General features: G+C 46.3%; 1 protein-coding gene across 1 annotated transcript in view; it reads left to right on the top strand.

Moving 5' to 3' along the window:
- The window catches only part of PRKCH (protein kinase C eta), a 106,070-nt gene that overhangs the window by 26,948 nt on the left and 54,695 nt on the right, over positions 1–24,427 (top strand). Inside the window, exons 3-9 of the mRNA XM_026053775.1 lie at positions 13,461–13,611; positions 14,351–14,385; positions 15,839–15,927; positions 17,543–17,672; positions 18,569–18,696; positions 20,067–20,210; positions 20,869–21,042. Of these exons, the coding sequence (XP_025909560.1) occupies positions 13,461–13,611; positions 14,351–14,385; positions 15,839–15,927; positions 17,543–17,672; positions 18,569–18,696; positions 20,067–20,210; positions 20,869–21,042 (851 nt within the window). The remainder of the gene's footprint in view (positions 1–13,460; positions 13,612–14,350; positions 14,386–15,838; positions 15,928–17,542; positions 17,673–18,568; positions 18,697–20,066; positions 20,211–20,868; positions 21,043–24,427) is intronic.

The raw sequence follows: 24,427 nt of genomic DNA on the forward strand, positions 1-24,427 counted from the left end.
CTCATTGCTTCATGCTGGCTGCACGCTTGTTCACTTGAAGCAAAGGGCTTCCAGAAGTCCCTCCTGATGGCCCAGCTCTGCTCTCGATGATGGCAGCAGGTAAAAACACTGTTGAGTCCCATGGGGAGCAGTCCCACCCAGTCATCCCCTTGAGAGGAGTGAGTACTTAGAGAGCCACAGCTGCTCTGTGTCTCCACATGGGAAATAGATGCTCTTGGCTGGATCTCCAGCTGTGTTGGAAGGTGTCAGTCAGGTTTAAAGGAAGGAGGCAAGGTCTAGAGGCTGATCTTGACGTACTAGGCAGGTATTGCTCTCCTGGGATCAGACCCTGCACCCTTAYGCTCCAAGAGAGCTCCATCAGCTGAGTGAGTGGGACCAAGACCGGCTCCATCAGTGCCGCTAAGTCTCTAAGAACTAAGCACAGGGATATTAGAGCTGCTCAGCAGTGCTGAAGATCCCAGGAGAGAGTTTTGTAGTTGAGGAGACCATAAAAAGCCACTTGGAGGCCTTTTCGGGTGGAGGTGCCTTCAAGTTTTTTGAGAAATCTCCTTTTGACTATGAAATCCCACTGGGAAATGGGACAACACTACATCTTCCTCAGCATTGCCTTCCACTTGCACCATTGAATCTCATGGTGACATGGGCACGAGTCACTGTGCTGGGAGCTATCTAATGAGAAACGGGGCAAGTGGATGACATTGGGCATAATGAAGAATCATTACTGTCTACAGGGGGAGCATAGTGTACTTCATTTTTAATAAAGCCTTCAGAATTTAAGCACTGAATTTTTAAAGGTGGCAGAGAGAACCCCAAGTACTCTTTAGCGCTCTGGTGTCTCACATACTCCTCTGTTTAAAATAAATAAATAAATAATGTAAATTCTGAATTTTATGCAGGAAAAAAAAAATCAGCAGGGGAAAACAAATGTGCTCGTTCTAGAGCGGTGGGAGGTCTAGGGCTAGGCAAAGTGAGGTGGTTACTTAGTGCTCTGGTGGGACTGTACAGCAGAGGCAGGAAATGAGCAGCTCCCCATCCYATTGTGTCAACCACAAGGCCGCCTTTATTTCCTGAAAATGGTCTGGTCGAGCTCCACAGCTATTGCAGTAAATTGTCATTTGTCAAGATCTGCCAAAGGCTTAGGTATCCAGATGCAGTATAAATGCAGCAAATGGCAGTGCCAGTGTTGACTTTTCCTCCTCATGTTGTGTTGTGTCTAGGCTCTGAAGCCTAGATGTAAATATGTCAACTTGCAATCTGCGCTGGGATTGTGGCATTCCTGCCTGTAATGAGGAACAGAGATTTTTCTTTTTTTTCCTGATTTCTAATGTGATTCCTGGAAGAAGTGACAGTGGTCACCTAAATCTTTCTGCTTGACCCTGGAGGACAGCCCAGGAGTTGGTGCTTCTGCCACAGTGAAGCAGATGGACGAGTGTAGGCTGGAAGGAGAAGAGCACAAAGCTGTTGGAGTTTAGGACCCGAGATGCCGGAGCGTGTCGAAAGAAGAGCAATGAAGGCAGTGAATGGGTTGGAGAACAGATCTCACAAGGAGCAGCTGAGGGAGCTGGGGTTATTTAGTRCGGAGAAGAGGAAACTCGGGGGAGACCTTATCGCTCTCTACAACTATCTGAAAGGAGGTTATAGTGAGGTGGGGGTTGATCTCTTCTCCAGAATAACTACCAATAGGACAAGAGGAAATGGCCTCGAGTTGTGCCAGGGGAAGTTCAGGTTAGACATTAGGAAGAATTTCTACATGGAAAGAGTGGTGAAGCATGGCAACAGGCTGCTCAGGGAGGCGGTGGAGTCACTGTCTCTAGCACTGTTCATGAAGATGAGGCACTTAGGGACATGGCTTAGCAGGCATGGAGTTGAAGGGCTTATGGTTGGACTCAATGATCTTGAAGGTCTCTTCCAACCATAATGATTCTATGATTCTGTACTGCGGGTGATGGTAGCAGATGCTTGTCCTGTCCCCTCCTGTGCAGGAGCACCCCATGCTCTCCCTGTGGTGGAGGACCCCATTTCACAGCCATGTCCTCTAAGGCCTATTATGGCCCAGGGCACCCGAATCACACCCTGAGCAGGGATGAAGGCAGGTGACACAATATGGCAGCACAGTTCATGAGCTCCACAATATTACAGCTCTTGAGCTTCAGGTCAGACATTCTTCTATTTGATCAGTCAGGTACCTCAAGTAGCTTACCCATGGTCACCCTGGAAATCTGTAGCAGAACTTGGAAGGGGAGCAAAGAAAAGGCAACAACACCGAAAAAAGAAAAACAAATTTCTTAAATGTCTTCTCCATTTATGTTCAGTTACACCGTGTCCCATTTAATATCCAGGTCTGTCAACTCTGGAGCAGATTACTAATTCAGGTGGTTACACACCAGGCAAGGGTCCTCGTGGTGTTGGGGGGCCTGGCAGCCCAGTCTCTTGTGCATCCCGAAGTCCCTCTCAAATGGCTGCTGTTCAGAGCCAGTGTTGGCTGCAGTGTGAGCATCCCCACCATTGTGCCTGTTGGCATTAGGTGATGTCCAAGGTAGCAAGATCCTATTGTGCCACATAATTACCTTGGCTGCTATTCGTTTGTTTTCTGGAATGCCTCAGCAGAGATGATTCAGTGTCTTCCAGAATGAGATGCTGGACCAAAATCTGGCTTTGACAGAAAAGTTCCCAGTGTTGTTTTTCTGTGTGACCTCACACTTGGCAGAGGAGAAGGTGAGAGAAGAGATCCTGCAGAGTTTCAATATGCCTTCTGCTGTCTTAGGGAAAATCCACCTTTTTGCAAGCCTCTAGAAAAAAAACATTGCCTGTGATCAGCGCGGCCTTGAGAGCTGTGGACACCACCTGCCACTTGTTATGAGCACGACCCAGTCCATGTGGTGGTTCTGACAGTGTAGGCACTGTGGGTAGTCACAGGTGCCAGAACTGAGACAGCAACTGAGGGCAAATCTATCAGTGAGAGGGATGCTCTTGGGATTCCCCTGGATGGGACCTCATGTCCCACTTTGGTTCTGCACCAACTAGTTGGGCTGKTGGAACTGACCTGAAACTTTCAAATTTGGAGGGGCCTGGGGGTTGGTTTTTAGCCAGRTCTATCCTCTGGCTCAGCTCAACGTGTGGTAACATGATACTGTGGTCAGGAGGAGGAGGAGTCCAGAGGTGGTGCAGCGGAAGGCTCTGGGCAGGTCCGAGATCTGTGTAAGCAGCCCCTAGTTTCCTGCTCTCCTTGCCCCACCTGCTGGGAGATGGGGCAARGACAGTGAATGAGGTGCCACAGGTCACCACAAGGAATACAGCTGTGTGAGTCAGAGTTTTCTTTTCAGTAGCAGATTTATTTGTTTAGAAAGCTCAGGAAATAGTCTTTTCATTCRAAGGATGTCACTAAGGCTTCAAAATGAAGCTCTTGAGCTCAGCATTTCCAAAATGTGTCCCTCTTTCATGGTCAATGTAAAGACTGCGTTCACAGCCGTGCTTGCAGAGCAGCCAGAGCAAAGGCAGAAGGTTTTTCATCTCGAGCTTCACCCCTTGTAGCACTGTCGGGATAAGCAAGGAGCTCACTCTGATCCTGCACACCTTTGTACCCATGTTGTCAGTGTTTCTATATCTCACCTRTGAACATGAGGCTAGGGGAAGACAAGTCCTTCAGAGAAAGGCCTCAATGTCCCATCCAGGAGTGTTGATGGTGCCTTGCACGTCAGGGCTATGGCAGAGCTCGGTGCGTTGCTCCTTGCGTCCAGCATCATGGTRAATGCAGAGGTGCACAAGGTGCTTGGGCTCTGTTAACCCCACAGCTGAGAGCCCTCCATGTAGTTTGGAGATCCCGCAAAAGGCACAACAGACTGGCTTATTTTCCTTCCAGATTGTTTTTGCTGCCCATGTTTTGCAACACCTCTTTGTGAGGTGGCMATGGTTTGGGAACTGATCCATCTGAAAAATGACTCTGTGGAGGGCAATGCTGGACCAAAGGCAAGGAGCTGTATCAGAGCAGGACTGCTTAAATCAGGGTAATTTGTTGCATCAAACCACAGCCTGACTTTAATCCTCTGTCCTTTGAGCTTAAACAAATTCCCTCCAATGTTCCCTGTCCAAAGAGACACTGGGAGAGCAAGGAGATGAAAGGAGGTGGAGATCGAGGTGTCTATCACGTGCTCTTGGAGAAAGTGACTTTCTGCTCGTTCACCCGGCTCTGAGTGCTCATGGAGCRGGAGGAGTGAGTTGGGAGAGCCCTTGGGGAAGCAGAAGAAGTGCTTATTACTGCTCTTCTAACACCTGCGGCAAAGGGTCACTGGTTTGCTTGGGCAAGAATTGATTGTTGCTCTTGGTGGCAGTCACAGGACAGGTGAAATCAGCTGGGACCCTTTCCTCTCTACATGCAATGGTATCTGAGCCAGGGCCAGCAACACCCTTTCCATGTGGCACCCAGCATCTCTAAAACTGTATTTTTTAATGGATTTGGGACATCTGCTTTGGAAATCTGATTTAATATATCTCAGGAATCCGGAAATATGTATTTCAGTGTGTAAACTGTGTTGGGGAGGAGATGGGGAAGCGCTGGATCACACAGAGTTACATTAGCTGGGTGGGAAGCGGCCTAGGACAGCTGTGTTTCCCAAACGCGGCGCTTCTCCTGGCACRCAGCTTGCAGGGAAATTCCTTTGGGAAACCAGAATAATCTGTCGGCACAGCGTAATCTGTCAGCACGTGGCACGAGGCCGAGCAGTCGCGGGCTGTGCCATTTGTGCAAGTCGTCCAGGCCTGGCTTTGAAATGAAGCCAAATGCTACCGCTAGCCTTGGCGCTTGGGTACTTCCCTGTCGCGTGACCGAGGTGGGGACGGTGTCCTCATGAGAAAAGGTGACACCCTTTGGCGAATCTCTTCATCCATAGTAAGAAGTCTGGAACACGGGAGGCTGGATTCCTCCTCCTGACAAATGTTCTGCTCAGCCCAGGGCGTGTGGGAACCTGCGTGGGAGAGGACATGGAAAACAAGCTGCTTTTTAAGGCTGTCGCAATGGGAGCACTTACTAGCAAGCTGCCCCATGGAAATCTCGGAGTAGCAGGAAAGGGCTGTAATTAAAGCTGAGTATGTGGCTGGAGCACTTTGGGTTGGGTCTGTTGGGTGACCAGTCGACCAGGAGATTCCAGCTGTTGCAGGGAGGTTGTTGGTGCTTGATCCTTCCAAGTGAACCCCGTGTGTTGGTGAAGACTTAGGGAAGGTTGAGGTGTTGGTGACAGTTGTAGAAGAGGAGTCACAGGCTCTGGCAGCAGAAAAAAGGGAGATTGTTTAAGTAACTTGTCTGAATTAATTAATGCTCCCAAGTAATTCCTTCCTCTCCAGATTCCACTTGTGCTTTTGGTGGGGATTTACTTTCCCACTGAAAGATGCAGTGCCTTGATGAGCAAAGTGAGAGGCTGTGATGATGAGTAACGTGGTTGCAACCAATGTAAAATGTTGGGTCCTCCTTGGCAGAAGCTGCTCAATACTCTCATTTCATTGGGCTTTTTATTGTACCTCTTTTTTCTCCTTTTCTACATTTGTCTCATGTCACATAAAGGCTATTTTGCTGCTGCTGCCTCTTTGAGGCACATGTAGGCCTGTATTTGTGCTGAGAAGTTGCAGCTAAACGCCAAGGTGTGGATTTGGAGCAGATTTAGCTGAGTATAAAACCTCGTGTGGACTTTCCTGTTTTGATACCAAAGTGGCAGCCTCCTATTCCTAAACCAACCACATAACAAAAAAGAAAAAAATCCCCAAAGCATCCACTTAAAAATACCTTTAAATTGCTGATAGCTTTAAATTACTCCTGGTTAAAAATAGATGTAACTTGGAACTTTGCTGTGTAGGCAGGGCCTGTGACACCCACTGCGGAGCTCCCTGCCCGAGACGGGATTTGCCGAGTGCTGCAACACGCACGAGCCCGGAGGCGCCGGGAGCAGGGGCAGGTTCTGGGGCTCGCTGCTGCTTGCCCAGCAGGCCAAATAGGCCTTTCTCAAGGATTTTGCACAAATACTGGTGATTTTGCCCAATAAGGGCTGCCATTCCATGCATACTTTTTGTACCTTATACCTAGCACGGTGTAATTTGAAGTCTTCTAAAACCTGTGGTGCAGAGGGCTTCTGGCACGTGGATTCATCAGGGAAGAGATCAAAATTGCTTTGTTAGTTTTATTCTCCTGCTTTTAATGAATAATGCATTTAAATGATTTCCTTCCCTAATAAATTGTATCCCAACATTTTTTTTTCTCTCCAGTTCAATAGGTGGGAAGGTCTAACAGGAGGTTTTATAGTGGAAATTCACTTGCCAAAGCACAAGGAAATAATAATGATTATAACTGTTGAGGCAAGGAGGGAGAGGAATCAGTCTAAGTCTTTAATGAGTAATGCAAGAAGTATGAGGCACTAATATTACTATTTTGTACAGTGTGAAGAGGAGGACTGTCTAGGCCTAATTTTTATGATAAAATGGAGGCTATAGGCAGGTGCTCTGTGTCTCTTAAGTCCTTCCTCTATTCTGAAAGCAAATTCTCTCCTGGCACCTCTGTGCAAGYTGAGGCAGTTCTTGCCAGCTGTTACTGTCCCAGCCTTGCTCTGGCAAAYAAAGCATCGTGAGGTCGTCATCCCCAAGGCAACCCAAGAACTTGCGGAGATGGAATGACAAATTGGAGCAAAAATAGCTTCCTACTGTTGAGAAAGAAGCTTAGGGTGAAACTTGGAGCTGTTCTTTTACTTCTGACAGCTTAGGACGGCAAAGGGAAGGGAGAGAAAGAGGAAATCGGGGAAATGGCTGGTGTCCCACAAACACATCCTCCCTGGCAGCCAGCAATTTCTGTGCAACCTCAAAAGCCTCGAAAGCATAAACTTGCTGGCATGCAACGATTTGTGTTTAGAACTTGGTCTTTTATGGCACAGGATTGTGCCCATTCACCAAAATCCTTTATTACCCTCAGTATTCAGTTTGCTGTGCTCACTGGTACAGAAGCAAATGAAAAAGCTGTTCTGTTTGTGCTTTTCAGCCTTGCAGAGCGTGCTGCAGTGTCTTGCTTTGGAACTGCAAAAATGCATAAGTGAACTTGTAAAAGAAAAGAAAATTTGCAGGAGTTTGTAACAGCGTTGAACTACTCTGTGCACATTTGAAAAGTCATGTGAGGATTATGATTTAAACTCTATGCAAAGAAGTGCTGTGGTTTTCATAACTGGTCTGTAGACTCAGTGTGGCAGCAGAATGCACCCTTGCTGCTTGTTTTAAATGTTTCTCAAGCCTCCTTGCTTCTCTCATGTTCTCACAGAACTTAGGCAGATGGCTGTAAGGCAGCTCTGCAGCTTTCAGCCTTGGCGCTGGCCTCCACCATCCTCTTCTCTCCTACATGTTGGTGGGTGGCTCCTCAGCAAGCACMTGGTGGTCACTGCAGAGGTGTCCTGTTGTCCACTTGCATCCAAATCCAACAGATAGTGAAGCGAACAACTGCCAAAGAAGTTGTTGGCCCTGTTTTCCTGCTGGTGAGGGGAACAGTAAGCTTGAAGTGAAGCAGAGAGTGCATTTGGGGCAGATGAGTCTGACAGCTGTGGGGCTGGCAGCTACTGAGCTTGAGATGTGTGCTCAGCACTGCTGTATCTTCCTCACCTATCACCGTCAGATCCTTGCAGGCATTTGTTTTGGCTTTGGAGGCATTGCATGAGTCAAGAAATAAGCTTGTCGTGGGCTTTGATAGCAMTAGCTGAACACTATCAAACTCATTAATATTGTTGATGGAATGTCTCAGATCCCATATCTCATTGGAAATATCCAGGACAAGAAACAAACTCCTTTGCCTGAAGTGCAGAATTCTGTGATTTGATGCTCTGCTTTGAGCAAGGATGATGATTATGTGTCTCGTAGGTTCCCAAGATGACTAATAATGCAGTTTCATACATTGCAGTGGGAAAACTTTTGTTTTTGGARTTGGAACAATGTTTTTTCTGTCTGTTCTCTTAGATGATATTCACCTGTAGCCACTTTAAAAGATGAACCACCCATAAAAAAGTTGTTTCTGTAGAAGATGACAACATAGACCTACCAGTACTAGATAGTTCTTTCTTGCTCTTCTTAGAGAAATTCAAGTTCCAGAGGGGAAAAGAGCAGTTCAAACGTAAGCCTCAACTTTTTGTTTGATGTGCCACATGTTTGCTTTGCAGTAAGCCTCTGGCTGAGAGTTGAACCAATTTGGTTTCAGGCACACACAGACAGAAATAGCAAAAGGCTGGAAACCTCCAGGGATGTCAAGGGGAAGGGAAACCCCATGTAGATAACAAGCAGTCTGTGGCTGTAGCTGTTTTCCAGTTGGCCGACTCATGTGTCCAAATAACTATTGAGGTGAACCGAGGAGAAATCTTTGCAGGAGTTAAGAAACGTTTTCCCTCTACAGCTAATGCTAAGAACGCAGAACTGTCAGCAGTGGAAATACCACATTAGTTCATAGCCTTTAAATGGCCTTCCTGCCACAGAGTCAGGCTATGGGCTGCAGCTTCAACACTGTGATGTGTTTATATTGCTTTTGATTAGCAGGACTTCCTGTGTTTTTTGGTCATGTGTAGGGTTATGATGATAAAACTCCTGGTTGAAAGATGTCATGTCTTTGTATGGGAGTTTTTGTCACCAGAGATGTGTTTTCCAGCCAGGAAAACAAACATCTTGCTTTAGCCTATGTTCTTTTTTTTTTTTCAGTAAATGTGAGGGAGGCTTGACAGGCTGCTGGGAGGTAGTACTGAGAGAACTCCTACGCTTCTGCTTAGTGAAAGATGTGTGCACGTGTGCATATGCACTTGTGTGCGCATATATATATATATATATATATATATATACACACACACACACACCTGCACAAAAACAAACACACACATCCTGCATAGGCACATTATTCACTCAATCTGCTTTTTTAATGTATGTATTTATATTTTTTATATAATATACATTTTTATATATATAAAAAATATATATAAACACACACACACCCTTTTTTTTTTTTTTAAAAAAAAAAACACCTACTACTATCTGTTGTTGGGATATGGGCTAGGTGGGTCCTTTGACCTCATCTGAATGAAGTGGTTATTCTTATGCACCTTCCTTCTTGGCCATGATGCTCAGGAGAAGCAGGGAAGGTGGCTGGCGTCCTCGCCTTGCTGGCGTCCTCGCCTTGCTGGTGTCATTTTGCCATCTTGATCTTCCCTGGCTAGGTCTCTGCTCTGTGCTTGCGTATCACTCAGTCAGTGGATCTTGCTCCTCACCCTCCTGGAAGAGCGTAGAATAGCATGTATGCTATTATTACTACTAATAAAAAAGGCTTAATTATAAGCCTTAATTATAAATAATAACCAGCATTATTGCTTAAGGCTTTTCCACTGTTATTTTTTTTTCACATATATTTCTTTCAAAGGAAAATTCTATTGATGCTTACTGGAATATAACACTAGAGAAAGGGATGTATCAGAACGTACCCAAATGACTTTTGCAGTGCAGCCTTAGAGCAGCAGTTGATTGCACGGAGGGTGAGGTTGACTTCCAATGGATGAGACTGACGGGCTTTAACTACTGGGACTCCCAGGGGAGTGTTGCTCCCCTGTGCAACGCTCTGCCCTGCAGCTTTCCCTTTTCTTTTCCTCACCATTTTAGAATCTTACATAAATGCTTGACATGAGAAACAAATGCATTCCGTACAGGTTGAGAAAGCAGGTTATTTGTCTCCCCAGCAGAGAGAGTGTTGGCTTTGGCCTTCCTATAGCAGGAAGGCAGCGTAGGGTGGAAGGAGCACTATGGGGTGGCACCTTTGACGGCACAAACAGATGATTTTGTTACTCGTGCGCGTGTGTGCAGAACTGCACAAACACACCCAGCTGCAGAGCTTGGGCTCGTCTGAGTTTATTCATCTTTCAAGGTGTGCAGGGGAGGGAGGCCGCAATGGGGCCGGCGTGTGTCCTCGTGTGACTTTCTGCTTTATTTATTCCCCTTTTTCCCAGCGTGCATAATTTCCAGTGGCATAAACACGTGCTAGGCATGAGGGGAGAGGGGGAAAGGAGAAGAGGCTTCTTGTTGTTTAGCTTTGTAGTTACTTTTACGTGTAGTCAGACACAGTAAATAGCCTGTAGTGACAGAGGTCCAAATATAACCATGCAGGTGGACAACTCCCTTGGCTGAGTAATTCTCTGCCTCTTTTTACAGCAGTGATTGGACATTTGAACCATTCATGCTGGTGGTTGCCTTACCAGGGGTTGTAGAGGCTTTTGGAAGTTGGATAGTCCAAAAGTGGTCTAGAGATGTTTTGTTTTGTAGACTGAAGTCCTTGCAGAGGGATACAAATACATAGATTTGGTAGGAAAGTCTCACAAGAGGTTGTTCTGCTTCTGTGCTGACCTTGCAGCCTGTGCCACTGAAAGCACTGGATATGAAGGACTGCTCTGCTGGCCCATGTGGTCAGATACCAGAGTTGGGGGCTGCCCGCATCATTTGTGCAGCCCCCAGTAAGTGGTTTAGGAGCTGGGATGGGTGCATGTGGAGGAACTGCCATCCTGATGAAGACAGGTTGTAGGGAAGAAGCCAAGTTTGATCAGAAAGGGATGGTGTGTCCACCACTTCAAGTTCCCTTGGGCCACCTCAAGGGTTGAACTTGCWTTGCCACACGAGGTTGGTAAACGGGAGTTATCCCAAAGAGTGGAGTAACGTTGGCACTGCTGAATTCCATCTCCTGGAATGACTGGACTTGCCCATGAACCCCATGTCGTGCTGGGGCTGCCATTGGACACCAACCACAGCTGGGAGGAGCAGGTGCAGGCTGTGGAAGTGACCCAGCAAGCTGAGTTCCCATGAAAAGCTAATTTTTTCACTGAAAAACTGAGACTCTTCTCCATTTGACCTTCCTGGGGCAGCTCAGAAGCACAGGCTTGCTGAAACAGGCAAAGCTCAGGGACAAAGTCCTGCTCTGTCCCGCCACGGTCCCAAGGCTGCTCTGCTCTTGGCTGTGTGTGGGCTGCTYACCACATGGGAGAGCACCAGGGGTTCATTTATTCCACACTGATCCCTGAAGGAAACCGTAACGAAAACAGGAACTACACRGGCTAAATTGGGAACATATTCACTTCAAACTCTGGTTGATGCGAGTGCATGAACTTAAAGGGCATCAGCTGTTGAGCTCCCAATGGCGCAGCTGATACAAAGGCAGCTGCTGACCTGTGTGTGACTCGGGGTGATTTAGTGGCCTCTCAGCACCCACTGTAACCCCCTTCCCTTCCTGCTCCTTGCAAGTCCCACTGTACGTGCTGATGCCTGAGGAAGGAGACTTCGCAAGTTTGGGGTTTTGGCCCTAATCCAGAAAAACACTTAAGTGTGTGCTTAAACCTGGATCAGGGAGATGCTCACTTGAATTTAAGGGTGGGCAAGTTTCAGAATAACATAAGGAAATCTTTTTCTCTTCTCCCTCCCTGTTTTTTTCCCCTTTTCTCCCATTAAGCTGCAGGAAGCTTGGGCACRATGAAGGAATTGGCTCGTGATCTTTCTCTATTGGAGAAAAAGGATGGACTGGTTGACCTCTTTACGTCTTTCTCAGCCCTGTTTTCTACGGTAGATAGTAAGGTCATTGAAATTGCRCAACGAAGATCGCATGTTTGAGAGGGATATTAAACCTCGCATCAACACTCGCATTGGCCGATCAAAATAACATCTTGYACGCGGGTGATCTTGCATCTGCAGGGTCTTCCGTCCTGCTGTCATGACTCTCTGGTGGCACTTGGCACAGATGCGGTGCTGCACTTGAAGGACCAGTGCTCAGAGTCAGCCAGTGATGCCATTAGGTGGTCCATTAGGTCCTGTTGACTTCAGTGAGAACTCAACTCAAATGTGTCTAAGGACTTTCCTACAAGAGCAGGCTTTGCTAAGCGAGTCCCTTGGAGCAATTGCTTGGAGAGCTCAGTAGAGGAGAAAGCAGCTTTCATTCAAAACCAGCCATACCACGTCCTTTTTAATTTTAATAGGGAAATCCTAGTTTATACTGCATTTACATTTTAAAAATGACTGCAAGTTGTCCTGAAGTCACCATTACATCACTGGATTTCGCTCTTGTGCTTGCAGAAAGGCCACGTGCACCAACAGCTGGAAAGATAGGGCAGAAAGCGAGCACGAGCCTTTCCTCCTAAACCCGTGTGGCGAGAACACAGAGCAGAAGGTCTCAYGTGGCTCATGTCCCTTTGAAGTGGCTGGGCTCAGTACCGACGGGATGGTTCCCCTTATCTCCTCCCTTATCTCTCCTCCTTCAGAAAGGACCAGGAAACATGCCTGTGATGTGGGACTCTTGCATTTCAAGCCTCGATCGGGATGACAGCTTCTTTTTTTTTTTYCCTTTCTGAAGCATTTAATCAACATCACTAGTCGAAAGCAGGGAAGGGCTCTGCCCGCTTTGATGGGTCGATGGAGCAGCTGTGTTTGGGTGCTGCGCCTGTGCAGCGGCACGGGGTTAACAGATTCCTAGGAAGGTTACAGGCTGCCTTTTTTTTCTCGGTGTGGTTATATCCATGTGGAAGGCTCGGCAACAGCCGGCTTGCTCCTTGCACCAGCCTGCACCCAAACGTGGGGCTGGGAATATGAATGGYGGTGGCTGCTTTCCTGTCACAGCGGCCATTTTGTGCTCCCTCCTCATCCATAAGCGAGGCCCGATGGCGCCCTTGGAAGGCAATGGAGCTGAAAAGTGCACATATCGTGTCCTTCTTCAGAGGCCCGGTGTGGGCCCAGTTCCTCCTCTGAGGCAAGTGTGTCCCAGATGAGGCTTTGATCTGTAACGCGTGGCCAGCACCAGCTGGGCCAGGCAAGGGACCCCAAGCTGGAAGTGACTTTTAGGTCGGACATGTGYGAATGGCTCTCTTGATCCACAGCTCAGTTTCTAGGGCCTTGTTTTAAGTGATAAAGTATCCACTCTTCGGAAAATGAKCTTTTTAAGGAAAGCTGAGATGTCATGTACTAAATACTGCTTGAGAAATTAGGCTATATCCAGCATAGGAAGCAAAACTGCTCCAGGTGGCCATAGTTAAGTGCAGCATATGGATTCTGAAGGAAGGGAAGCGGYGATCCCTGAGCACGCTTCTCTTGGCTCTATGAGCGGGATGGGATGGACCTCGGCCCCAGGCGGGAGACTCTTCCCTGGGAGCTGAGATGGGAAAGGTCCTTGGGCTTGAGCGTCTGGTCTGTTCACCTTGAAGTTAAGGGTTAATGAAATCTCCTGGAATAGGAGGYGAGCGAGAGGAAGGTAGGAAGTGTCAGTTATTTCTGCATAAGGAAAATCTGCTTTCCTCATTTTAGATCTTGGTGACTCCAATTCCAAACCAGGGACATAATCATGGCCTTGGAGATGGCACTTCGTACCACAGCAAAGCCAGGGATAATGATAATTGTGCCTCACGGTTATGTAAAGCACTGCTAAGGTTTTGTTGCTTTCTCTTTTCCAGGGACCCTGCAGCGGGATCGCATCTTCAARAACCTCACGCGGAAGCGGCAGAGGGCCATGCGGAGACGCGTGCACCAGGTGAACGGGCACAAGTTCATGGCTACCTACCTGCGCCAGCCAACGTACTGCTCACACTGCAGGGAGTTCATCTGGTAAGAGAGGCTCCGCAGCAGCCCCGCTGTCCCCCAGCCGTTTAAATACCTCCCCCGGCCCAAAAATAACAGGATTAGGAGGGTATTTTTGCAGGCTGGTGTGTACTGGAGAGATGCCCCAACTTGAGTGAGGTAACTCGGATGCTGGAAGCAAAGTGGGAGAGCGTAGGGATGGGGCAACAATCCTTACTTTTAAGCGTAGATGTTATTTGAGGAATCTGAAGAAAGACTCCGAATGTTCATATGAGTGGGATTGTGAGATTATAATGACAAAAATGAGCTTCTTAAAAGATGCGGGAAAATGCCTGAGAGCAGAAAAGCCATCAAAGGTGTAAGGTGTGGGAGCATGTATGCAGGGGAGTAGGCAGAGTGTGGAGAAAACCCTATATATGCCTCCAAAGAGGATGAAGTTGGGGAGGTAATAACAGGGTGTGGGTAAYTGAGATCAATCTTTGTGTGGTGTGTGTTGTAAGAGAATGAAGTAGTTTAGGAACTAGCATGAGGGGGAATATGGGGAATAACATGTAAGTTGACAGCCTGTCCTGTGAGCTTCAGCCCTTGCTGTGCCCTTTTCCACTCACACACYCCTGTGCCAAATTGCACCATAATTTCCGTCAGTTTTACCCCAGGGGTCTGATCAGTTGGGATCTTCTCCCCTTGTGATTCTTATTTTGGAAATGACCTGAAGATCATAAAGGCTGACTTTGTGATGTTAAATTACGTATTTTGTTTTGAACAGGGGCGTATTTGGGAAGCAGGGATATCARTGCCAAGGTAAGGTGCTCTGCTCCTGCTCAACGTGGGATGCATCCCCGTGCTGCTGGGATGTGCTGTGGTTACAAGCTTCTCTTTGGTTCCCACTTGTCTTTCTCCCACAGCCAGCCAAAATGGGGCACTGTAGCAGCTGGTAGGCTGCAGCAGCAGCTGCTGCATCTCTTGCATGCATGCAGGAGCAATCATCTGCATTTGTGCAAATACCTAGGTCTGGTTGCAAAGCTTCACCCACAGTTTTGCTTATGAGCAACTCCCAGCTAGGCCTGAGTGACCACTGTGGCACTGCCCAGCTAAGACACCATGTAGGCTACCTGAGTGGCCCCTTCTTTCTCTTTCCATACAGTTAAGCAAAGTCAAATGGGGGCTGTGACTTCAAAAGACGGTTTTGTGGTATGGCACAGCATTTCTCTGTGAAAGCAGATTTGCCTGAATGGCAGTACTGATGTACGTGGAACCTATTTGCACTTATGTATTGCTCTGAGGTTCCCTTTTGCCATGATATGGTAGCAGAATTACTTGCTTCATCAGTGCGTGCTCACTCAGAATAGCCTTTTAACATAACCTGTTTCTTGTGCAATATAGTAGGGCACTAATGTCTTCATATGCAAGGAAGCCTCATAGAAGCAATACAGATGTATCATAAAGTTTCTCTGAGGGAAAGTAAATGTTACTGATAGACCCTTGTGAGTAGAAGCTTGAGTCCACGAGAAACAGAATGATACAGGAATCTGCAACACATCCGCAACCTGAAGTTTTCAATCCAAAAATCTCCTTGCACAGGGAGCAGTGGTGGCCCCTGGTGGTGTCTGTCCACTGGGACGCCGAGTGGAGAAATCCAGATTCATTCCAGCCAAGACAGTAGACCTGGAGCCAGCACGGCTTTGCTCTAGGTCTGATTAGTCTCCTGATGGAGATTAGCCAATTAGCCTTGAAACGGTGCCGTTCTGCTGCAGTTATCCAGCTTCCCAGATCCGAACTTTGCAGAGCCATAATGAGGGACCAGCMTGGGCTGGGGATTGCTTAGGTGTCCCCAATAAGACATGCAACTCCACTGAGGTGAATCAATGGCTTTTTATGTCTTAGACCTGCGTCCTCTAGTACTGCTTGTGTATAATGTGTGAAATACTCTCTGCTTTATAATTTCAAAAGCAATTTTTGGTTAATTTATGCAGTTAACATTCTGTTTCTGTGTGCACAATCCACATTTTATATAGGTAGCTATTTTCCAGGCTATATATACAATCCAGTGCAGAATTTCTGTTGCAAYGAGTGCAGACATGTCTCTAGATTTGTTAGGAGACTGGGGAAATCCTAAAGCTACCCTGGTCATTTTTTTCACATCTTGACTGTGCCCTGGTGAGGTAGCTGAGCCTGACAAAGAACTCAGCTGATGGTTGGAGGTGTTTTGAGTCTCTCAACAGCTTTTTTTCAACATGCCTCTCTTCTTTCCTAGTATGCACCTGTGTTGTGCACAAGCGCTGCCATCATCTAATTGTTACAGCTTGCACATGCCAAAACAATACTAACAAGACAGACCTCAAGGTAAAGTCACATATAGTTATTTTAAATCATCCTAATTCATGAATCCTTCGGGTTGTACAGGTTGGCAGGGATTGTTTCATAATAAATTTATTCTTGTCTTATCRTCATTCACAGATTTAAAAGTGAGGGCTAGGAACACGTGTCATAGAGACCATGCAGTATCAATCTGGCTGCTCTTTGGTTAATTCCATCGTTGGTTGGATTACCCACATAGCTTAGAAAGGCACAGTGTCTTTATCTGAAATAATCAAAAATAGCAAATCCACTGTTTTCTGTAGTAATTTGCTTTTACAATTGACTCTGTCATTTTCATACAAAAAACAACATGACATCTGATTGTCAATTAGATTTTTTTTCCTGGTTTCAAAATCCAACTACTGGTACTTGTTATGCTTTTTTTTTTTCTTTTTTTTCCCCCCCCTCTGGTGGATTAAAGTGCCATTTTAGTCCTTGTTCACACCTTGACTCTATGAAATCGCTTTGTATTGAAGAAACCCGTGGATAACTGATGTTTCCAAAGGTTTTCTTCCCTGTTAATTTTGGCTATTTGATAGAAGTAACATCCTCATTAGAACATAAAATCTGTGCTGTGCATTACATATCTCATTTCTGCTATTGAAAAGAAGTAGTAACTGAGGAAAATTTAAGCAAAATATTTATAATTATCAGCARCTCTGTATTGTATCCCATGGAAAAGTCTTTCCAGTACATATAAGCAGTTGCATTTGCTTATTATTTCTCTGCTAAGCTCTAGAGCTAGATCTCTCAAGGGATTATAATAGGGTTATAAAATATTTAAGCTACTTAAAAGGGAAAAAAAAAGAGGAAAAAAAAGGATAAAGTTTTTCACTTGAAACTCATTGTTTAGCACATCTGTCTTTTCTTTAAGCTATGGATTTGCCTGTCAGTGTTCTACAATCTGCCTGTTAAGGCACAAAATAAAAAGCAACGAAGAGGTTAACAGGAACTGGTGCTTCAGCTGATACATTTTCTAAAGTGTCTTTGGGATCTGAATGATTCACAGTTGGAAAAGAACAGGGTTAAAAAGGGGATGAGAGCAAGTGATAAAGCTAAATGTGGACCTGAGATGAAAGGCTGTTTAATAACAAGGAGGATAAAAAAAAAAAAAAAGGAATGAGAAATGTAGGAGGAGCTGGGAGAAAAGTATATGTGTTAAATGCAATAAAATCAGAAATTTGTCATAAAGATAATCCAGTTGCACATGGAATGTAAATTAGTGATTTGAAAACTGGTTATTTACAAAATTCTGTACTAAGCAAAATTTATATTTGGCACTTAAACAAGATAGGTCCGTGATGAGGTAATCCATGCTGCATAAGTCCAAGTTTGTTTTCTAGAACTTGGAATTAGCTAAGCAGCCCTTTTTAAAAATCTGCTTGGTCAGATTTTCTAGCCTATCTAGCAAGTGAACCAGAGCAGACTTGCAGGAGGTGAGGAGGTCCAGTGAACGGTCACTGGAAGTGAACAGCAGTGAACTGGATATTTTCCGAATTGGAATTATATTCCGTGATTGGCAGTTAAATGTGTGTAAATAAACCTGAATTTCTGCATGTATTTGAGCRTGTAAATCTGTGCGTTTCTTTTGGTGCCTCAGGTGACGGAGCAGAGGTTTGGAATCAACATTCCCCACAAGTTCAGCGTGCACAACTACAAAGTGCCCACGTTCTGCGACCACTGCGGCTCCTTGCTCTGGGGCATCATGCGGCAGGGCCTACAGTGCAAAAGTGAGCAGCTTCTTACTGTGGCCTTTTAACAAAATGCATGTATTTTTAGGCTTTTGATGCACTGCGTGGGTTTGAGCTCTGTAACCGCTAAGAGAAGGCCAAGTGATGAATATTCATCTTGCAAGAGTTACCAAAAAYGTTGATCTCCTTTCTGTCTCAGGCTTCAGAAAGGACTTTTGCTGGTATTTCCAGCACAATTTTGCCTCACTTGGCATAGCTGAAAATACAGCGGGGTTTTGGGCCTGTCTGCATGAATTTTTCTCTTAACCTGAGGGCTTTTCCTCTGCTAATGAGATAAGGCAACAAAAAGCCATCCAAGGGGGTAAAATAAAAGGCATTGCTGTGGGGTGACCAACGTGCCTGTCATGCTGTTAATGATGACCAGGCGTGTCCTGGTGCTATGCTTTTGTGCCCGTGATGCAGACTGCAAAATCACATGGGTGTCAAACTGTCTCCGCTTGCTTTTGTCTCCCACAAGAGGGTGCGTGTGTGTCTGAGAGCAGCGGATCTTGTTTTCCCACCGAACAATGCGTGTCTAAAATGAGTAGCTGTGCACGTGAGGGGAGCGTGTTGCTAATGCTGCAGCATTTTAAAGCCAAATGGTGCCCACAGGCCTAGCTGCAATGATACTTGTATACCTGGCAGTGTGATCTGTGCTTGGGAATAGCCTTGAACAACTTGGGCTACCTGCGGAGTTGGGGTAAACCCGCCTGATTTCCAGCAGTTTATTCTCATATAGGTGTCCCAGTCTTATCTCTGCTGAGAGTAGGGGCAAATATCCCTTTATTTCAGAGACACAGGGAAGAACCAGAGGGGTGAGAGTCAGTAAATCCCTCTGAGTTGTTCATAATGTTCAACTGCTTTAATTTTCCATCCCTCACCGCYACTCTCTCCAGTCTGCAAAATGAACGTCCACATCCGATGTCAAGCCAATGTTGCACCCAACTGCGGGGTGAACGCGGCAGAGCTCGCAAAAACCTTGGCGTGCATGGGCCTGCAGCCGGGGAGCATTTCCCCTAATTCGGTGAGTCATCTTTCCCCTTCCTTTATTTTTATTTATTCTCATCCTGTCTTTTGAAGCTTCTGCAAGGGAGTCCATTTACACAAGGGCAGGAGAAGTTGGYGGCTCCAGTCAGGGTGGGAGGTGCTGGGCAGGGGGCTGCAGCAGCWGGTTGTGGCTGACTCCAACCCCTGGCAAATCCTTCTCTTGGAAAACAAATATCCAGAATCCAGTTTAGATTAACTTCATGTCTGTCTATGTGTCAGTGGTGCAGCTCCACTGAGCCCCTATCTGTTTGGCATAAATGAGAGGGGAATCAGACACCAAACTGGTTAATGGTCAGTATAACCGAAGCCTTCATTTTTTCCCCCCAAACAAATGCACTTTCTGCATACGTGGCCCTGGGCACACAAATCTGTGCTTAGTCTTTAACAGCCTCTTAATATTTGTGAGTTTATGACTCTACTTAAGTGATCAGAATGTGCTCTAAGCTTAAAATGGCCTTGAGATTTGTCAGGTTTCCAGATGTTTTTCGTTCTCCCCACCTGACTGTGGCAGTGAAAGTCTTCCTGTGCAGGGGGGAATTTTGCTTTGCACGAAAWTGGTCACAAGGTGGAGCTCAAGAAACCTCTTTGACTTCAGAGTAATAAACTGAACAAAAGTACTTGCAGTTTATAAGGATACTCGTGCATCAAGAGCTATGCACAGAAGCCTTGGAGATTGACTTACTATACTGCAAAAACAGGTGCTCCAGAATTGCCTATTTGTAATACTGGCAGAATTCCAGCAAACGCAGAGGCATCTCATTGCAGGTGTGGGAATGAACAGCCCTCCTTTGCATTTGCAGCGCTGGAGGAAGCCCAGCTGTGGGGAGGGGAACGTACCTTGTAGCTTGGATCCCCCTGCACTCTGTGGGCTTTGGCCAATAGTCTTAAAATCACATATAGACTAAAGAGGATCAGATCAGACCAAACCTGTTTGGGGTCTAGATCTCACCTGCACTTCTCACATTGCAGAAATGCTGTATTCCTCCTCATTTTGATATCGCATAGGAGACTTATCGATTTTCTTCTTTATTGCTTTAATTTTCCAAGAAGGGAAAACGAGGAAAAAGCATTTTTGTTTTTTGGATCTACTGGGCAGTGGGTGCACTTAACGTGCATGGGATAGGAGCTAGTGTTGGTATCTCGGCATGGTTCTGCACAGTGGTAGGGTTTGCTGGTCACACACAGCAGCTGTGGGGTCTTGGTTGTACCTGTGGGTTTTCTGTTCCTGTAGCAATATAGGGCATCTTAACAGAGCCTAAATGCCCTACCTGGTGGGCTGGCTGCCCACCACCTCTGGGCACAGTGCATTTTCAGTGCAGGCTGGTAGTTCTTCATTTTCCTCTGCAGAAACTGGTTTCACGATCTTCTTTGAGACATGAGGGCAAAGGCAACCTAAAGGATGGCAACAACGTGAGTGAAAGTTCAGCAAGCAAACTAGGCATCAAAGACATGACCTTCCTGCGCGTGCTGGGCAAGGGCAGCTTTGGAAAGGTGAGCATTACGTGTGCCTCTTTGGGGAGCATTAATWTAGAAGATACGAAGGTATGTGATGTTATTCCATAATGTGGTCCACGAGCTATCCTGGTTGGGGGGATATCTTTGTGTAGAGGCCTGGTAGTGGGAGGAGGGAAGGGAGGAAACAGAAAGCTGACAGCGAAGCAAATTGGCTCTCACAATAAAAAGCAGTAATCCAGAGAAGAGCTGCATGTCAGGGCCCATAGCATAACTTGCAAGTGCATGTGTTAGCACCCGTTCGGGCAACGTTTCTTGGAGAAATTAAAAATATTTCCTTTAAAGGAAACAAGGCAGTGATTTCTCATGCAGGGAGGTGTATGGGGGCTCATTCTCTCCTTCAGAGTCAGTGAGATGGTGCATTTGAGGCCGATAACTGAAGACAGAAGTAGAAGGGGTTGCTTAGACCCCAGGGCAGAGTTTCTGCCGGCACTTTGGCCAGCGAGTCCTGCACTGCAGGGCACTGCAGCAGCGTGTGAGTCCCGGGCTGTGCTGCTTCCCCTGCTCCCACGTTGACTCACTCACAGGCACCAGCCTGTCCCTGAGGTTGCTCTGCTGTGTGAGAGGGTGCAGGAAGCTCTGTTGCCTGCAGAGGCTCCTGGCTGAGCCCTTGCCTTTGTTCCCTCCTTTCCTGTAGGTGATGCTTGCCAAGATGAAAGAGAGCGGGCAGCTCTATGCGGTGAAGGTGCTCAAGAAGGACGTCATTCTTCAAGACGACGACGTTGAATGCACCATGACAGAGAAGCGCATCCTGTCCTTAGCAAGGAACCACCCATTCCTCACCAAGCTCTACTGCTGCTTCCAGACGCCTGTAAGTACAGCAGGRTTGGCTGGACAGCACTGGACAGCCCTCCTCCTCACACTGCCCGGTGTGTTCAGGACAGAGGCACTCGCCTGCGTAGTTGTTCCCCCTTCATAGAGACACTTCCATAGACCTGGGAGACAGCTCTCTGCTCACAAGTGGACAAGCACTCTGCTGTATTCCACCACCCACATCTGCTGATGCATGGGCATTTGTCAAACAAAATCCTGGCTTGTTCTAAGCTTCCAAACAAAATGATAGTAAAAGGAAGAGTTTTCTGTGTGGTCTTCCTTAGAAGCAGCCACTGTTTCTGAAGGCATGTGCACAAATGTCTACAAACCTGCAGTGTCCTCTAGTTGCTGTGGTTTTGGGCCTCAGTGCTCTGCTGGCTGAACTGCATTCATGTGTTATCTGCAAACTAYTTAAGATCAGGAGTAGCCTCCTGTCCCTACCCAGGCTTTGTGTGCTGCTCAGGACACTGGGGGTATGAATTAACATCTCTCTGGGGTTACTGAAAAGGATTTTCCAGATGTAAATGGACCCTGAGTCAGACTGCTGAAGTACAAGAAATATATATTAATTAAGAAATACATATGCTGATATGTAAGAAATATAGGTAGTATTATTGTGTGAATAATGTRAGTGACATTACTACCACTTGTGCAGTCAGGAACACAAATCACACACTCAGACCCCAACTTGGAGCCTGTCCTTGTGTGCACATGGGTGTTGCTAGTGGGGGTGGTGGAAGGTGGATGGAGGCCACGGGAGTGTCTGATCATGGTAAGTTTGGGAGGCGCTGAGCTGTTCTTAAGACCAAAGCATCTTCTGCAGTGCAGTGCTTCAGTAGTGTCCACACTCCTTTCCTGTTGCTTTCTATCCATTGCTAAATGCTAATAGAGTTTGCATATACAGGAGGCGGGAGAAACTTGTCCTTTAATTGTGGCTTCCATGCTCCTTCATGAACCACAAGCCCTCAAAAGGCAGCAGCCAAATGCCATCCTGCCACCCACCTGTTTCACTTCTCCCTGGGGTCATGCAACATGAGCCATGGAGTTCAAGAATGATGCTCATCTAGGGCAGAGCCTTTGGGGCAGACCCACGTCACAGACATTACTTTTTTGGGTTTTGGKTTTTTTTTGCTTTCTGCTTTTTTTTTTGCATACAGCTACTGTGGTTCATAGAGCAGGCATGCTGTAGCTCAGAAACAAAACTTCACTGTTACCACCCGTAATCAAGGAAAATCCCTTTGGTTTCATAACATCAAGAGAYGAGGCCCAAATTTTAATAACCTTATTGAAGATTTAATATAAAATTTCCAGAATATCCAGTACTGCTTGAGCTTAGGCCCAGGACAGCAGCATTTTCAGCCCCTTATTGCTCTGTTCTTTACTATGGCTTTATTTACCAAACTGCAATGTAGATGTGAAAATAGCAAATGTGCTCCTGGGCTATACAGAGTATTTTCAGGGCAGTGACCTTAAAGACTTAAGGTCACTGTATCCATGCTGCTTTCTTGTTCAAAAATAAATGTAGTTTACTAGGGGTACAGAGAAGATTTTCTTTATTGATGAGGTAATTGAGTCTTTTGCAAAAGGTAAAAAAAAAAAAAAAAAAAAACCAGGAAGAACTTAGCCTGTTTAGACTGGCAAATTAAAAGCAAAAAGAGGATCTGATTGATGTCAAACACTAAGGAGGGAACACAGCTGTCAAGATGCTGGGTAAGATTAAATGAGTCTAGACGAGCTATGGGTACAGTTAGACTGGAAATGAAAAGGAGCTTGGTAAGCAGTAAAACAGTCCAGAACAGGAATTTCTAGAACAGGTTCTTGTCAGAGGAGCTAAAACCCCAGCCCTTGCCGTCCTAAACACGTGCATGGTCAGTCTGGAAGGGAGTGGTGCTTGCAGTGACCAGACCCTGCTTAGATCCAGGTTCCTCTTACTCTCTGCATACCACCTTGTTTCATTAGCTGGATTGTCAGCATCAGGAAACGTCTTCTGGTCAGTAATAAAACCAAAAACGAGAGAAGCATTTGCAAAAGAAGGCATCGATTTCAGGCTAATGTGGTTCCTGGCGTCTTTCGTCTGCGTTCTGCACTCAGTGACACCCACCTCAATCCAGAATAACCAGATTTAAGTTGCTTATAAAAGCATAATTAAATCCCTTTGCTATAAGAGAGGAATGATTGCAACAGTAGGGGATTTGCTGGACAGAGCCCTCCTAGGAGGGTTTGACTGGTAGCACTGATAGAGTAGCCAAACTTTATGTTCTTTTTTTGCATGACGTTGGGTTGTCCCCTCTGTTAACACTACTTGGAGAGAAAACAATAGATATGTGTATATATATGTACTATGTATATATGTATATATTCGTTCTTTGTTTTAATAGAGGAGTAACTACTATTCAAAATGCCATCCTGCAGCCATGTTTAAAATAGCAAAGCACTTTCTTATTTGGAGAGGTTTATACAAAACACTATCTAGTTTCACTTTCAGTTGCATGGAGCCAACATCACACGCATCTCAGTCACAGCACAAGCTCTGGAAATGTCACATTAGCAGCCCCATTATGGAAGAGCTGAGCATGGGCAGGCATCCAGTCTCGGGAATAAGATTAACTACGTCCTGAGCTGTTTTAGAAGGTCAGGGGCTGTCAGTGAATCTTGAGCCCCTCTGCTTTGCACTGCTGAGGCTGCTTCCACAGTATGGTTATCCAGTGACCTGCCTTGTTTCAGAAGGAGACTGGGGGAACTGGGAACCTTTGCAGACTTTGGAGGTGTCTGAAGTGCGGTGGTACTCACAAGACAGGCAATTAAAGGTGCTTTGAGGAGTCAGATCTGAGTCGAGTTCTGTTGAGTCCAGACTCCTATATAATGTTCCACCCTAACCAACAAACTGCTCAGACTTAGGCAGCTCAGGGCTGGCTTAGACATGTCCATGATGCACGCTGCTGTGTTTCCCAGTGGTGGTAATCTAGCGTTAGCTGAGCTGGTACTAGTGCCAGGAGCAGCAAGGCCTTGCTCGAGTTAATCCACGTTGCTGCTGCTTTTTCTTGGAGCCCACGGAGGTTTTTCCACACTCTCATCAGTGGCTGATCGTTCTCAGAAAGCCCCCTGATCTTTTGTGCTGCCTCTGAACAGCATCCCTGTTTTGCGTGGTCCTAGCTGAGCCCCAGCCCATGGTGGGCTCAGGCTGCCTGAGCTCGACACAGCCTCACTGAGAGACACTGCAGCCACTAGGTGGTAGGAGCTACAAATATTGTTCTCTGCCTAGCAGGCCTCAGTCTTTAGAGCCTAAGAGGAACTATTAGCAGCATGGCAAGCAAGCAGAGGCTGAGGAGCACCCAGACACTGATGGGAAGGGAGCAGCTTCTGAGGCCGGYGTTTCCAGACAC

This window comes from Nothoprocta perdicaria, unplaced genomic scaffold, assembly GCF_003342845.1.
Source record: "Nothoprocta perdicaria isolate Ctin4 unplaced genomic scaffold, notPer1 scaffold_118, whole genome shotgun sequence".
NCBI lineage: Eukaryota > Metazoa > Chordata > Aves > Tinamiformes > Tinamidae > Nothoprocta > Nothoprocta perdicaria.